The sequence below is a fragment of the Larimichthys crocea genome, chromosome XI (assembly GCF_000972845.2).
Source record: "Larimichthys crocea isolate SSNF chromosome XI, L_crocea_2.0, whole genome shotgun sequence".
Classification (NCBI taxonomy): Eukaryota; Metazoa; Chordata; class Actinopteri; family Sciaenidae; genus Larimichthys; species Larimichthys crocea.
In genome coordinates, this window is record NC_040021.1 from 11,007,548 (window position 1) to 11,022,999 (window position 15,452).

A 15,452-nucleotide genomic window follows, 5' to 3' on the forward strand; every position below is an offset into this window, starting at 1 on the left:
TACTTTATTAATCCCAGCAGGGAGATTGTTTTAAAATGGCTTACTCATTAGATTTGTCAATTATCAGCTTTGGAAAAAACAATGTGTTATGATGTATTATTTTATTTTTTAATGTGAAATTCTCAGCTAACGTCAGCTAAGTTATCTGAAAACTGTCTCACACGTGTCTGCTGTACATTAGATGTGATGAACACAAGTTAGCATATCAGGCTTGTTTAAAGAAGCCTTAATCAACCCTTTGAGTTAAACACTCATCTGTGTTGACGTATCGGGCAGTGACGACCTGTAGTTCAACTTTTAGATATAAATAGTCAATAGCAGTAGGATATGTTGCAACCAGTAAGATTTTAACTGTATTTCCTTAATGTTTAGCTAACTGTTTGAACTTCTCAGCTCGCTAGTTTTGAGCCACTCTCAATCACACTTAGTGTTTTGGAGTTACAGCTGACTAAATGTATCGATACATTTTTTTTAAATCTAATTGTAATTTCTATTTTTCCAATGACTTGACATTCTTTCCATGCGACTCCTGGCAGGTACAGATTAGTCTGGCTGCTCTTGTTGAATCTGCATTAACCACAAACATTCTCACGACAGATGTAACAGGAATAGTTGACCCTTCTCTCATAATAAATTCTTGCTTCTTAATGATAATGCACAGCATTTCCTCACTGAATAATATGCTTTGGGGTCATTACAGTACACGTTAGGAGCTGCACAAGCAGAAACATCCACAACAAAGACGATGCAAATCAGAATTGCAAATCAATATAGCTGAAACAAAAAAAAAACAGGTTTGTAATTTGTAACCCAAACTTGAACCTGCATGACAAATACAGATCATAAAAGTTAAGCAGCTGTTGTGAAACTGGCGAGTTGTTTGCAATGTCAACATCCGCCGTATGCTATGTGTTAAATCCTGACTTTTTTTTTTTGTTTAAAGCAGCATGATGAGCTATTTTTAAACTAAACTTTTTTTTTTATGTTTTGGAACACAGTCAATAAACTGAACCCAGATGACTAAGCTAAAAACTCTGGCAAAGATATTGTCGCATGAGTTGAGTAGTTTCCCTCTTTGCCCCGAGTCTAACCTCCACTTGAAGTTTTGACCCGAGGAAGAATGCTAACATGTTTAAGAGCGGGGGGTTGGAGAGTCTGTCTGCAGAACAAGTTTGACAACCTTGCCTGCAAAAAAGAGCAGCAGCCTTTAACCTGCTTTTTAATCTCTGTCCTCCCTACATTTCAGCTGCACACTCCCCAATTTTAAATGTACTTTTTTTTGGCTTTGCACTATTGTTTTTTTTTATGTAAGTATTACAGGGGAATACCACTGAATTACTTGGAATTATGGCTGTGGAACATTTCAGTGTGTTTTAGATAACAGTTAGTCATATCTTATAAAAGTGATTTCTTTTTTTTTCTCTCTCTCTCCATCTAATCTGTGAAAATAGGCAATTATATGATTGTGAATTCTCCACACAAATTTGGAGACCATACTGATCTGTTCAAAGTATCTGAGGTATAGTTTGTAGTTCTGTGCAAAACATGCTCAAATGTAAGCAAACACATGGTGGGTCTGCCAGTAAGGAAAAAGAAACTTGTAAAAAAAAAAGTTAGAGGGCACCACAAATTGGACTCAGCGATTCGATTTTTCCCAGGCAACAAAACAATCTAACTGACAAACATCTCTCTATCAGAGCTTTGTTCACGAAATAATGCAGTCGTCTCTGCGTGAGGAACAAAACACAACAAGTTAGCAGGCTCGCTCTCATCACAGCCTTTATCTTCCGTTCCTGTTTGGTGATAATTTTCAACCACGTTATTAACCTGGACTGTTGAAAAACAGGTGTGGCTGGGCTGTAGATACGGAGTCTGGTCACAAAACTAATCTGATTCATCACGGACTGACTACGACAACGGGGTCTCTGGATGAAACGTGTGAAGACCACGAGCTGGCGTAATGAGGAAGGATGTGGAAAAAACAATTGGATTACCTCTATGCGACATGGCTAATAGAGCTGCCTGCTTTCAGTTACAACAGATACTGCTGTGTCTGCGTGCAGAACAGTGTTTAGATTTATAGTGTACCATTAAATGTTATGTCATGATACCAACTCGCACACAGACAGAATTTAAACTTTTTCCAGCAGCCATTTAAAAAAAAAAAAAAACGATGACGCTATGTACTTGTCTGAACACAATGAAGAGCGATTATAGCGTAAAACATTTGTCATAGCAGTTGCAGCATTTGTCATAATAGCCTTTGGAAATTGGGCTCAGTACCAGAATGTAATGTTTATGAGCAGCAAACAGACTAGAGCTGCAGCTAGCAATTGTTTTTTCCAGTTATTTGATTAATTGTTTTGTCTGTAAAAGGTGAGAAAACAGTGAAATATCACTATTTTCCACTAGGAGGTGGTTGTTTTGTGCCACAGACGTGTAAAAAAAATCCAAATTTATTCAGTTTATAATGATAAAAAACTAAAACCAGGATGTTTTACCTTTTTTTTCTTGATAAATTAATTAATCTTCAGCCTTAACAAAGAAGTTTGGGTAGTTTAATGTTTAATTGCACTCCCAAGAATAATATTGATTTAGCAAGATGCAGTAGAAACACAGCAGCAGTACTCTAACAAATGAACATGTATGTTAATAGGGGCACAGACATGTCATCGGAAAAACGACCAACACCAAAAGAGTCATGTTACATTCAAGCGTATGCAGACACAGCTCAGAGTAACTTTGTCACTGTTGCTAATTCAAAGTCGTACAAGATCCGAACTTTTTCAAACGTGCAGTCGCGTAATATAAAATGTACCATCTGGTGGAAGAAGTGCTTCCTTTGTCTGTCTCTGTGCTGTTATTCTTTTCTCTGCACTCTCTCTTTGTTCCTGTATGTTAATCCTGTAATCTGAGAGACACTTCAGCACTGCTCCCTCAGCCATGTGACATTAATGCTCCAGAGGCAATGCCTTTGTCATATCTTGACACACAATCCTGTAACGTAAATGCACATGAGAACACAGGCATCGGAGCCGAACAGCCTCGCTACTGTAACTCTGCTGCTGCTCTGAGAACAGTTTCGACGTCTCTCTGCCGTCCGACCGGCCGTCGCTGCGAAATGATTGATCTTAATCTCCTCTTAACCTGTCAGTCAGCGTTTCTGTCGTGGCCCAGTTATTTTCTGATGTGTGTCCAAGTCTGCGTGTTTACTCATTGTGTACTTAGAGCGCCATTAAGTAATTGGCAGAACGAGCGACATGTACGCTCTCCAGCTGTGCAAGACAATTGGGCACCACTGTGCCATTTGTAGCATGGCTAAACCAGAGAAAATGAAACTATGTCAAACACAGTGTTCGACATGGAAATAACTGCCAAAGAGTTCATAGAAACAATGGCTTGATGGATAGATAAGTTCAAGTTTGTTTGAGTTTTTCTGTATTGGGACAAAACTTAGCAGTACAAGCTCTGCAGTTGTATTGAGAAAGTTTTATTACTTTTTGATTGTTACTGTTGAGCATTTTGTGGTTGAAACTCAAAAACAGTTTTGAGTTTCACAGGTTAGGCAACTCTCTGTGTCCAAATACTGAGTTTGCTCATTGATTTTCAACAGGGCAGCTCCGAGCTAAGGCTGTGTGTTTTGATGAAAGGACTGCCGCTAGCCTGCACTGTGTGACTCCTGAGCCTTTTGTTTGCAGCTGTCCAAATTGATCCAAAATAAATTACCAAGTGTGGTGCACACAACAGTCGTGGGGGTTTCCAAAAGCACACTGCAATCCCCACACTGCGTCTCCAGTGGCTTGTTTTAATACAAGTAGTTTTATGCTCAATGGTTTTTTTTAGTTTATTTGTCAGTGTGGGACACACTGTACTGCACTGAATTGCAACAGTATTAAACTGCACCACTGTTGAGATGCTTTACATTGATCATAAAAATTGCAAATCTGATCCATCCCAAACCCCAAATCCACAGCTGCAGCAGTCGGTAAACATCAGTGTCCTATTTCTTCTCCATTACGTGACATTATTTGTGTTTTGTGTATAGCTGGATGATTTAAAAGCATGAATGGCGTGTGTGCTGTCTCAGGTTAAAAGAATGGCATAAGATGATAATTATAGCAACGTGACACTTTATTGATTCAGTTTTTTATGACAGATTTCATTTTCATTTGCTCGCTCCACAGAAAGATCAGACGTCAGGGTCAGACAGAACAATGTCCGTGAATCATTGAGGGAGCGATGGAGTCTGTGGTCTCGCTCAAGGACGTTTCAAAAAGGTAGATTATTGCTAATTATAGCTCCTGAGCCAAAGAGAGACACACTGCAGGTCTTTTCAAAACAACTCAAGGTGAAGCAACCCTGCTGTCTAATACGGGGGTCTAGTATTGATTATTACTGCTCTTATACTGCTCTAAAGGTTTCCTCAGTCGCCTTTGGCGGTAGACCTACTTTACTCTATCAGAAACACAGCAGAGCAGCTCTGCTGTGTTTCTTGTCCCGACCGTCGCCAGTGCGGCTGTTCGTTCAGGCAGCCGCAGCAGCTGTTGATATCAAAAATTAAAAGTACATCTCAGTTCCAGAAAACTGCTGAGAGATGCCAGCTGGTGCAGAAGAAGGTATTTCACACATCTGTTTTCAATACACTACTGTCCACTGTGTTCTCTCTCCAAGGTTGAATTCCTGCTCCAATTGAGGCGCATCTGACTTAAAGCATCAGCTTTAAGATGACCTATTAGTTTTATAAATTATACACAAAGACGACTGTTAATGACAGCAAATATTTTATGATAGACTTCATAAATTTGCCTTTGGTTTAGACAGCTTTTTTCTTTCTTTCTTTTTGCTTTCTTCTTCTTTTTTTAGTAGTTTGAGTGCAAACTTCCTTCATGTTTGTCAGTATTCAATACATTGACTTACTGTTATCATATCATGTCATTATCATACTAACACCACAAATTTTACTCACTTAATTTGACTTTTGTACAAGCGACAGCAGCACCAGAGGAATTTATTTCCACTCCACGCCCTGTACCGTTAGTGCTGATCGGACTAAACAAATTATATAAATCTTAAAGAGGGCTTAAGTCTGCAGACATGAGTAAACTAGACGGAACCGGAGCTTTGAGATGACAGCTGGATGAAAAGTGTCAATTCTCGCTTTGTGTTCTTTCATTCCTCTTTGCACATGTAAAGTAACGTGAGCGTCTCTTGTCTCTGTGTCTCTGTGTTTAGCTTAAGATGCTCCTCTTGGCTTCTGCCTTTTCTCCAGCAGACCTGACACTTGCTCAGGTTTATTGGGGAGGTCTTGGGGAGGCACCATGCACGGGCTCACACTCCCTTTACAAACACTGGGATTCTTTTTTACAGTCTGGACTCACGCCAGGTCACCCGCCAAACCACATGGTCACGAAAACAACAAGGCTATCCAAGGATAGAAATCTCGTACGGACAAAGACAGAAGTGTTTTTGTGAATATGGGTGGGCGGGTTTAATTATTGGATGTGTATGAATGAATGAGTACAAAAGAATCTGCTTCGTACTGTAAGCAGCAGAAGTCTACAAAAGTTTCTCTAGTACAGTCCAAGAGTTGATTTACATCAGTATAAACAGCATTCTTCTCGATAATATGGAAAGTACAGCTGTTACATGGTGTTATCATCAACGGGCGGAGTGTTAACATTTCAAACATGCTTACTTTAAGAATAATTCCTGGAAATAACCATTAATACTGCTCACTTTTACTGCTTGGATAGCTACAGGTCAGTTTGACTGATTGATTTAAGGTTTAAATCTGTGTTCCCACTCAGTTAGAGCAGGTGTTGTTGTACGGGTGTTGTACAGGGTCATAAGGCTCACCTGGCTATGAGAGGAATGTCCTCTTGTTCTAACAGGCCTGTGTTATGTTGGGAACCTTGACCGTCTGACAGACAACCTCCGGAGGCTGATGTGGGAGCACTCAGGTCTTGCAGGTTAACAATTACATGTTCAAACCTTAAAACGCTCCCACTCCTTCACCCCTTGTGGTCTTTGTACCCTCCCCACACGGTTGAGCCGTGGGGCACATCCACAGGTTCCTGTAGCTGGACTGGAGCCAGCGCTGTCGCACTCTGGCTCATGAGTTTATACAAAGTTTACAGCTTGCTTTAGCTAATGGAAAAGATGGGCAGTTTTGTGGACTAATATGGTCAAAGAAGCTTTGAATTGCTTCTTCCTTTCATGCTAGAATAGATGGTGAGTGTGAAGCCAAGCAGCTGCTGCTGCTGAGGTCTCTGGTAGTCTATTTGGAAAAGTCGAGGATGTGTCAAAATAAATACACTATTCAGTGTGTTAGTAAGAGTGAGCTGCTGTGTACTTTATTCCATGTGTGGCCTCAGGTACCTCGCCCGTGTAGTACACTTTAAACTTTTTCATGCACTGCACTTTGTATACTTACAGTCGACACGTTTTCTGTCTTTATTTAGAGAACTGTGGTCATTCTAGTAGTGGGATAAATTTGGCTATTTTTTAGTTTTGTTTGACATTTTGCCCAGTTATTACTGGTTTGTTGGCCACTAAGAGACGCAAGTTGTGATATCGAGTGGGCCTGATTAAAATGGTCATCATTCATCAATCACCATCAATGCAGTTTACTCTGAAATCAGATATTAAATTATATCTTATCTTTGTCCTTTTTTTGCCTTCCTTCTTTTGTTTTTGTTAGCATCAGCATATTAAAGCAGACGTACTCTTTTTAAAGCAAAGATTAAAAAAAACATTTCAGGGTGACGCGAAAATAATATGACAGATTTGGCTGGAAAAAAAGTTGCTGACAACTCCAATGACTGTCTCAAATTAGAAAAGTACAGCTCTTGGATAAAATATGAACCAAAAAAAGTGACTAAAATGGGACGTCAGTGGCATCAGACTTTATTTAGGTAGACCACAAAAGTGAGTTTTTATTGACTGTACTTAGACGAAGTTACCATAGGAAATGTCCTCACTTTCCCTTTTGGAAGAGTCGCCGCAGCTCACTGAGCGTAGTGAACCACAATCTTCGATTACAGTAAAATATGTGACCTGACCATGGTAAATTTAGACTGCATCACACTGCTTGTGATGCATTCTGTCTGGCCGAAGCGTCTGACTTATAGGAAAGCACTTGGAAAGAAAGAAAATGTCAAGTGAAGTCGGTTATGTCCACCAAGAATACGTCCAGAAATTCCTGCAGGTCAGCGCAGCCTCTGTGGTTATGATACTTGGCTTCACACTGCCCGGCACAGCAAGGAGGGAGACTGTAGAGCTGTTTTTGTGACATGCTGACGACTGTCCTCGTGGATATCTGGGACACCACGTCTTTATTTTGCCCAAAGAGCGGAGAAGTCTTGTGCACTTTATTCCATTATTCCTGCTTGGAGTCGAGCCAGCAGGTCTGAGAGCACACACTGCAGCTGTAGTTTGTTACTAATCGACCTGTTTATGCTTTCGGTAGTGAGATTTGCGGTCTGTCTTGTCTCAGAAACGTACCCTTTGTTTCAGGTCTAAAGAGTAAACTGTCACTTTTAATGTTTTAATAGCTGCAACTAGAGAACCAAATCTTCTACGTGGAGAGAATAACCACTGATTATGAAACAATAAGGCCTGCAACATGCAGCCATGCTAGCGGCTGTTTAAGGCTATACTTTGGCACCGCGGTGCTGTGAGCTAAATTTTAAAGCTGGCATGGCAACATGCTCACTGTGAGCTGAGACATTTCACTCAAAGCTACAAACATCAAGCTCGCGGTGACACTAGATGAACTCCGAAGGTGACCAGAATCAGTAGGGTTCATCCTCTAGCGACCATGAAAATTTCATGGCAGTTAATGAAGTTATTGAGATGTTTTAGTCTGGATCAAAGCGCTAAAACGACTGACACCCCGACATTGCCGTCCATAGACCAGGCCAGAAATACCCACACCACACTGAATCTTCATCTGGCAGGCCAAGACTTTGTGTAATGTGTTCAACCCTCCTCATCAATGCTGCTCATTTCCGACAGCTGATCTCTATGTATTTTTATCTGGCGTATAGTGACAGGACAGATGGGGCAAATAGTCCAACAGGATTGCACACATTTCTTACATTACTGATAAAACTGCAGCTGCCAGAGACCAAACCAAATGTGTAATCATATCTCCTAAGTCCGAAAGCCAAGGAGGGAAAGTCTGTTGAAGATGAATATCAGGATGATTGAGTTAGTGTATGTTTGAGTTTGACGCAGGCTCCCAGCGTTGCAAATCTCGTCCATCATTCAAACAACCTGCAGGCCAACTTATACACCTCATAATGACTTGTCTTGGGGTTTACAAGAAGATCTGGTTTTGCTCTTTACCCACGGTGACCAAGCCAGTCTTCCAAACAACCCAAAGCCTCGCTCACCTCTCGCCGTAGTCATTGTGAAAACACCCCTCTAATCATTGCTCATTAGGTCTTTAGAGGAAAGCTGATGCTGAATAGGAAGGAAGGGGAGATGAAAGGGCCTGAATACACTAATCCTGGCAAATTATGGTCTCCATTTCAAACATCACACTCTCACAGGGACCTATTGTGTAAACGATATAATTGAATCTTTCAGTGTTTGCCCCTCGCTGATGCTGTGCATTGTACTTTCCCTTCAAAAATTATTACCCTATGTCATTAACCATTGCCAGGTTCAGAGGGTGAGGCTGTAAGTGAGCAAAATTCAGAGCCTTGGTAGGTTTTATGTCCGGCTGCTAATAAGTAACAGTTCTGCAGTTCACATGTGTTGTGTTGTTGTCGTGAGACTTCAGATTTCATGTAAGAGAACAGAGAGTATCTTTGTATTTAGCATCATTCAAACTGGTCTTAGAGTTTATGGACCTTATTATCTTCTATTGTTCATCTACCTCTGAGAAAAGTCTTTCTTCTGTGATTGATTTTTGTGAATGCCACTTTAAACAGCACAAACGTCCCTCTGCCTGTGAGAGACTAGTTTTGTCTTTGTGCTGGAAAAACTCATTGTGTCCCTTCTCTGTGTCTACAGTACTCTCTGACGGAGGCCAAACTCTGAGGTGGAGGAGGCTGTAAAGAGGCCCTGAAGGAGCCTCCCACCCTCCCTACCCGAACAGCCGCACTCATCAGACAGCCATGGCTCCCCGGAAACGCGGCGGCAGTGGCCGTGGTGGCCTCTCCTTCATCTTCTGCTGTTTTAACAGCAGCGATCACCCGGAGATCACCTACAGGCTGCGAGAGGACTTCGCCCTGCAGGCCATGGAGCCGTCACTGCCGATGCCAGGATATGATGAGCTGGACGGCATGTTCTCCGAGTTGGTGGTAAGATATTATTCTGTTCTTCTGCTGAGGAATTCAGAGCAGAGTAATCGTAAGACTTCAAAAGAATTTAATTCATGATCCAGAAAAAGTCTTCAAATTTTGATTTAAAGGACACATCTATTGATATTCTGAATTTTTCAAAGCTCCCTCGAGAAAGACCAAAACAAACAATTGATCCGACTGACAAAGTTTTTCCTGTGTAGCTGAAGCATGATATGATTTATTCCTCTGTGCCTCAGACCTCCATTCCTGTCCAGAAACTATTAAAAACACATAAATGAGTCACACTGTTGCACTGGGTGATTTACCATAAGTATGGCCACTAATTTATTTTCAGTTAATCCCGCATACACCATCTTGCTGCTGTAAATACTGACCAGAGCAGCAAATGTGTATTCATCTGCAGCTAAAAATAGTCCCCAACAAACACTCTATTTACTCATTTTGTTACCAAGCGGCAACCTCCGTGGCTGTGAAGTGAAGCCAATGTGGAAATGCCAAAAACTGCAGTTTCTCAAACGGCCACCTGAGGCTGGCGACAGCGTGAGTCAGCCCCAACTTACACAGCAGAAATAAACATGTTTACAGCCTGGTACAAAAAACTGTTTGGGTCTCTATAGCTAATTTCCCCGTTCATGACAATTGTACTGAGGGTGAATCTTTGTAGAACTCACCTTTTCAAATTATATTAAGGCTTAAAGTTATGCAGTGTCAACATGCTGAGATTTTGGGTTTCACAACGGCTTCTGAAACCTCAGTCAGTGTGTGAGAAACTATGTTTAAGATAACTGTGCTAACATAAATAAAAGTGCTAATCAGTTAATAAGCGTCCCGTGTTGACTTCTTTCTAAAACTTTGGATTGTTGTTTTTCTTTTTCTCACATAGCACATGCAGTAGTACATAGTGTAGTGTGGAGAGAGAGCGCTTTGTTTAGTTCATTAAATTGAGGAAATCCAGGAACAACTTAAAACCATCCTGCTTTATAAATGATAGATAATGGAAGATAAATATTACTATTAAAATTATTAGAACTGATCGTCTTTTTTTCTGACTTTCCAAGAGAATTCAAATATGTGTGTTTGTATGATGACTGTTTAACATCTAACGTAACAGATATTTACACATTTTATTAAACTGTGAGGATGTTTTTAAAATATAATCTTACCTCATTGTTTACACTGTCTGTTACATGTTAAGACATTCACAATCTAACCGTCACCTCCTTCCAGTTTACACTATCTTGTGAGTAACTGGGCCAGGCTGCTATTCTCTCTCTGTCTTACTGTCACTTCTAATTTGTTGAGCTCTCCCCTCTCTCCTGCCCCATTTTCGTCACCACTCGTCTCCCATGGTTTTTCCACAGTAATCTAAGCATGACATTTTTGCACATCAATAGACCTCATTCAGGAACTCTTAATGTCTCGGCCTCCTCCATCTGCTAATTGCTTGTTTTTGTCTCCCACCCTTTATGAAGACATAATTGAGTAAGTTGAGTGTGACGGCAAGGAGGCTTTCAGTTGCTCTGTTTACCAAAAGAAAACGGCCACGTGCTTTTCTTTTCACCAACTACAAGCCACCATGTGCGCGTATAATCAGGGGGGAAAAAAGACTCACGTTGTGGAATAAGTTGGGCCCATCTGCTCTGTTACGATGCTCAATTAGACCCGACCTTTGAACTTGAGATTCATTTAAAGAGTTTTCTGAAATTCTTTAAATACAGGCGAAGCTTCTTTTCCCACCCTTCACCTCTCTCACTCGCAGTCAAACAGGAGATTTAACAAGAGATCTGTCGCAGCCCGAAAAAAGAAGCTGCTCTGTACGAGCTAAAGAATCAGTAAAAAAAACATTTGAATCAGTTCTTCTCATTCAGTATGTGGACTTTAATTCATGAGGTTAATCAATAGTCCAAACAACTTGATCATTACGCATATTGATTCACAGAGCTTGATGGCTTTAGCAAAGAACATCCCCGAAGACAATTCCCGTAACGAGCACTTGCCATAAAACATTTAGCAGTCTCTGTGTTGGGTAAACCATTTCCTTAATCTCCGTTTGTTGCTTAAATAGCAGCTAAGAACAAATAAACATGTGTTTAGACAACCTACTATATTGTATCTGTGAGCTAAATTGCTTAAAAGCCTTCTCATGACTTTCACCACCTATTTCACATGAAGCTCATTCAAGCATAATTGCTTTAGGATTCGACTTAACAGGCATTAAAAACATTAAACAGTTCATTTGCATCGCAAATCTACCATTAATTGTGTCCCCAAGCTTTGATGTGAGACGCTGATACGTTTTAATTGCATTTAGACATTTGAACCTTTAAAACTCTCTCTGGTATTTACACTTCCCAGCAAGCACCCTTTGTGCACCTCTGTGGAATATCTGTTATATATTGTGACACATGTTGTCTCCAGATGTTTGTTACCGCACGTTGAGCAGAGAGGCCACGCCTTATCTCTTTCTCTCTCTCCCCCATTACTCACACGTCTAAGGCCTGCAAGACATCTGATTTGATTCAGAGTTGTATTGAATTCACGTTGATATCCCACCGATCGTGAACAGATTTAGCACAAATCAATCCTGAGCTGAGAGCAGAGATCTGGTGCAACTACTCCTGGCACGTGTTTTTGTTTGGGGGGTAAAAAACAGCGTTGATTTATGTGGATATGTGGCCTGATGGTTTGATAGCTTGTCTGTGAGCTGAGATGTTTTGAGAATGATGCCCCCCCCTCCTTCAGTCAAACAGTCAATAAAACATTCTGACGTAATAGTTTGAATTCTTCCTCTTCTTCTGAGTGCTCCTCACCAACATTTCTCTGCTATCTTTCCCCCATTTTGCAGGATGAGCTTGACCTCACAGAAAAACACAGGGAAGCCATGTTCGCCCTGCCTGCAGAGAAGAAATGGCAGATCTACTGCAGCAAGAAGAAGGTAAAAGCCTCTCACCGTGCATTACGTCTTAACTAACCAAACATCAGCCTCTGCAGGCTTGCCGCAGATTGGCTGGCTTTTGCTGAATAATCTCTGCAAATATCCGAGCTGCCAAGTTTGTGTAATCTCCTCCCTCACTGATTTGTTGATACCTGAAGCTGTGCTTTTTTCCTGACACACAGACCACAAAGCCTTTGTGTTACTGTATTTCTCTGCTCGCACGAACACGTTGTCTGCATACTGTATCTGTGGAATGCAGGTGATTTATTTATTTTTTATCTGTAACGCCTGTAAAGATTCATACGACTGAGATACAAGCACATTATAATTCAGGATGTCATACAGTTAACCTTTCATTTGCAGCATGAAATATCCATCGGTGTCTGTGGTGAATAGATGTCCATATTTGTCTTGGAGGTAAAGTACATTTAAGAGCTGATAGTAAATTACGTGAGAGCGAGAATGACCTGGGGATTACATAATGACTCAGCAAGGGGCTTTACGATTGCATGGTCAGCATATTCTAGGTCAGCTTCTAGGCCACCAAGACGCCCCAGTTAAACTAAACTTTCCCTACTGCACACTTTCCCTATGCAGTAGGCACCCTTTATGAATGGTAGCTTTCTGTTTATGTCCTTTCTGAATTCTGTTTCTGGTCTAAATTCGTTATAAGTGCTTTAAAATGTTAATATTGAGGCTTCTGCACTGGACCTACCACAGATTAGCTTTACAGTAGATCATAGAGAAACATTTTTAGCACATTTACCCGTCTCTGAAAACCATTAACAGTCATCATGGAACAGTATAAACTGTCTATAATGTACTGTAATGGAAAGCATGCTCATATTTAACATATAATAAACATATTCCCTCAGCCTCACTCTCTCCATCACTACATAATAAGTCAGATCAGAGCAGCACCACAGATTACTCACTTAAGTAGATGTTACACAAGGTGGATATAAAAATAGGGATCTGTAGAGGGAGTAAGACAAAGGCTAAATTCAGCCTTTTCCATTAGATAATCCACTAACGGAGATGGCAGCATCAGGAATTATGAAGTCCTAAAATATATTCAAGACCGTAGAGTTCAAATGGCGTGTCCTTTTTCTTGTGTCTCCAAAGTTTGTCTCAGTGTTTGATCTAAACACAAGAAGCTCTGCACATTTCCTCAAAAAGAGGATTTTTTTAAATAATGCACACCTGTCCCATCAAAGCACCTGTGTAGCCATAACATATTCTGTGACAGTGTCGTGTTTCATTACATCTTCTCTCGGTGATAAAAGGACTGTCAGCTGTTCTTCCTTTGCCTGCATATCAATCCCTCGTCTGCATGCAGGAAATCGCAGACGCCCGGCCTAGTTTAGACCAACTCAAGTCGAGCTTTGCAGCTACCTCTGAATGTGCCCTCGCGTTTTTACAGCAAGGTTTGTCAAGGACGTGGGTACGAGTGTAAAGGATATCCTGTCCTGACTAATATGCAGACAGGGCTTGCGGATTTATTGGATGTCATTGTACAGTAAAGGCCAGCTGCAGAAAGGCAGAAGTGTAAATACAATTATACACACAAAGTGTTGCACTGGTTGGTATTATTATAAGAGATCAGAGAGTTTCATACCAAATCTGGTCCTTCTTTTCTTACTGACCCTTTTTGTCTGACATTTTATGTCTACAAATAATAGACTAGTTTAACATTTTTGGAAATATGCTTTCACATTCTTGCCAACAGTTAAATGAGAAGATTCACACCACTCTAATGTCACGATTTCAAAAACTACAGCACTAAGATGTAGTCCTGCACATAACGATTGATGAATGACCCCTTTTCAGGTGAAAACTCACCTTGTATTAAGTGTTGATTCACTGACTTGCTTACTTTGGCTGCACACAGCGTCCACTAGCCAGCAGAAGCAAGGAGAGTGATGGAGAGCAGGTAGTGGAAATGGAAACAGCACTGTGTATGCTCCCGTTTCTGCCGTGTCCCAATTATTGGCCTGATTAGGAGGCGCCCCGGGGCCTAAAGTAGCCTCATAAGGTTTCATGAAAATGAACCCCAAAATGCTCAGCCTTCTGGAGATCATTCAGGTTTGAGCCAGTGTTGGTGTGAAGGCGGAGGAGCATTATCGACCTGCATTAGAGGGGGGGGTGACAGAAAGGCATCAATATTGCTGAGTCGGCAGCAGGCTCTGGCTCAGACCCAGACAGATAGAAAGTCATCATCTGAGCTCAGAGAGGATGAGTGTGTGGGGAGAAAAAAGGCAAAGGAAGCGGTCGGTCCAAGGCAAACAGGAAAGCTTCACTTCCACAGGTGCAGCTTTTGTGTGTGGAGACAGGAGAGGATGATAAGGAGGAAGGTGGGGTCATTATCAGGACGCTCTAGGCCCGCAAGTGATTTTTCAACAGCCATTTCTTGGCTTCAGAAGCCGGGCTGGGCTAGGAGGAGATAAGTCAGTCAAAGCAGCAAAGCCTGAACTGTTTGGTTTGGCCAGGCACCTGAGCTGATGAAATCATGCTGCAGAAAATCAGTCTTCTTTCTCCTTCTTGTCAGCTCTCCTCAAGGCTGCATCATCTGCCAAGAAGCAGATTTACTGATCTGGTTGTTAGCAAAGATTTTGCAGTTTCAGATTTCATTAAAAAAAGAGAAAAAAAACAACAACTTTAATTTCAGAGAGGGCAGAGCTGTAACTTCTCTTTCAAGCCGACTGTCCTTTCACCCCTAAAATAACTGAGATTGATTCCTGTTTCCTGACGTTAAGATCCTGTCTTTGATCTTCTCAAATGTGGAAAAAATAAACCCCCCTCACTTTTCTCTCTCATCACGACCCTAAATAAACTGGAGACATGTCAGTGTTTGAAGAGTGCTGACTTCCAAGCTGAAAGACGAACTCTTTAAGATGCAAGAGGAAGCGGTCTCACCCCTGCGACTGCTCCCGCTAATGGACTGAACTTCTTCCAGCACCCGCCTGGTCAAACTGGCACCGGTCTTGAGTGGAACAGCAGGATCATATCTACCCGTCGCTGCACGATCCCTACAGACCAGCCAAAGCCCTGCAGTTCCTTTCGGAGTAGCCAAGTCTCTGCAGGCCGCTTTATTAACTGACGCCCAATTAGTTTATGATGGTCACAGCTCGCTTGTGCTTAATGGAGCGGGAATTCAAATGAAAGCCGGGGGGGGGGGGGGGGCTTTTATGTGCAAGCCAAGT

General features: G+C 41.4%; 1 protein-coding gene across 4 annotated transcripts in view; it reads left to right on the plus strand.

Moving 5' to 3' along the window:
- The window catches only part of daam1b (dishevelled associated activator of morphogenesis 1b), a 43,554-nt gene that overhangs the window by 15,678 nt on the left and 12,424 nt on the right, over positions 1-15,452 (plus strand). For 2 of the 4 annotated variants that reach the window (XM_010745362.3, XM_010745364.3), the window contains exons 2-3: positions 9,022-9,311; positions 12,160-12,249. In XM_010745362.3, coding sequence (XP_010743664.1) covers positions 9,126-9,311; positions 12,160-12,249 — 276 coding nt within the window. In that variant the 5' untranslated portion in view covers positions 9,022-9,125. Of the gene's footprint in view, positions 1-9,021; positions 9,312-12,159; positions 12,250-15,452 lie in introns of those variants that run through there. The other 2 variants (XM_027284107.1, XM_027284108.1) reach the window with 1 other exon arrangement.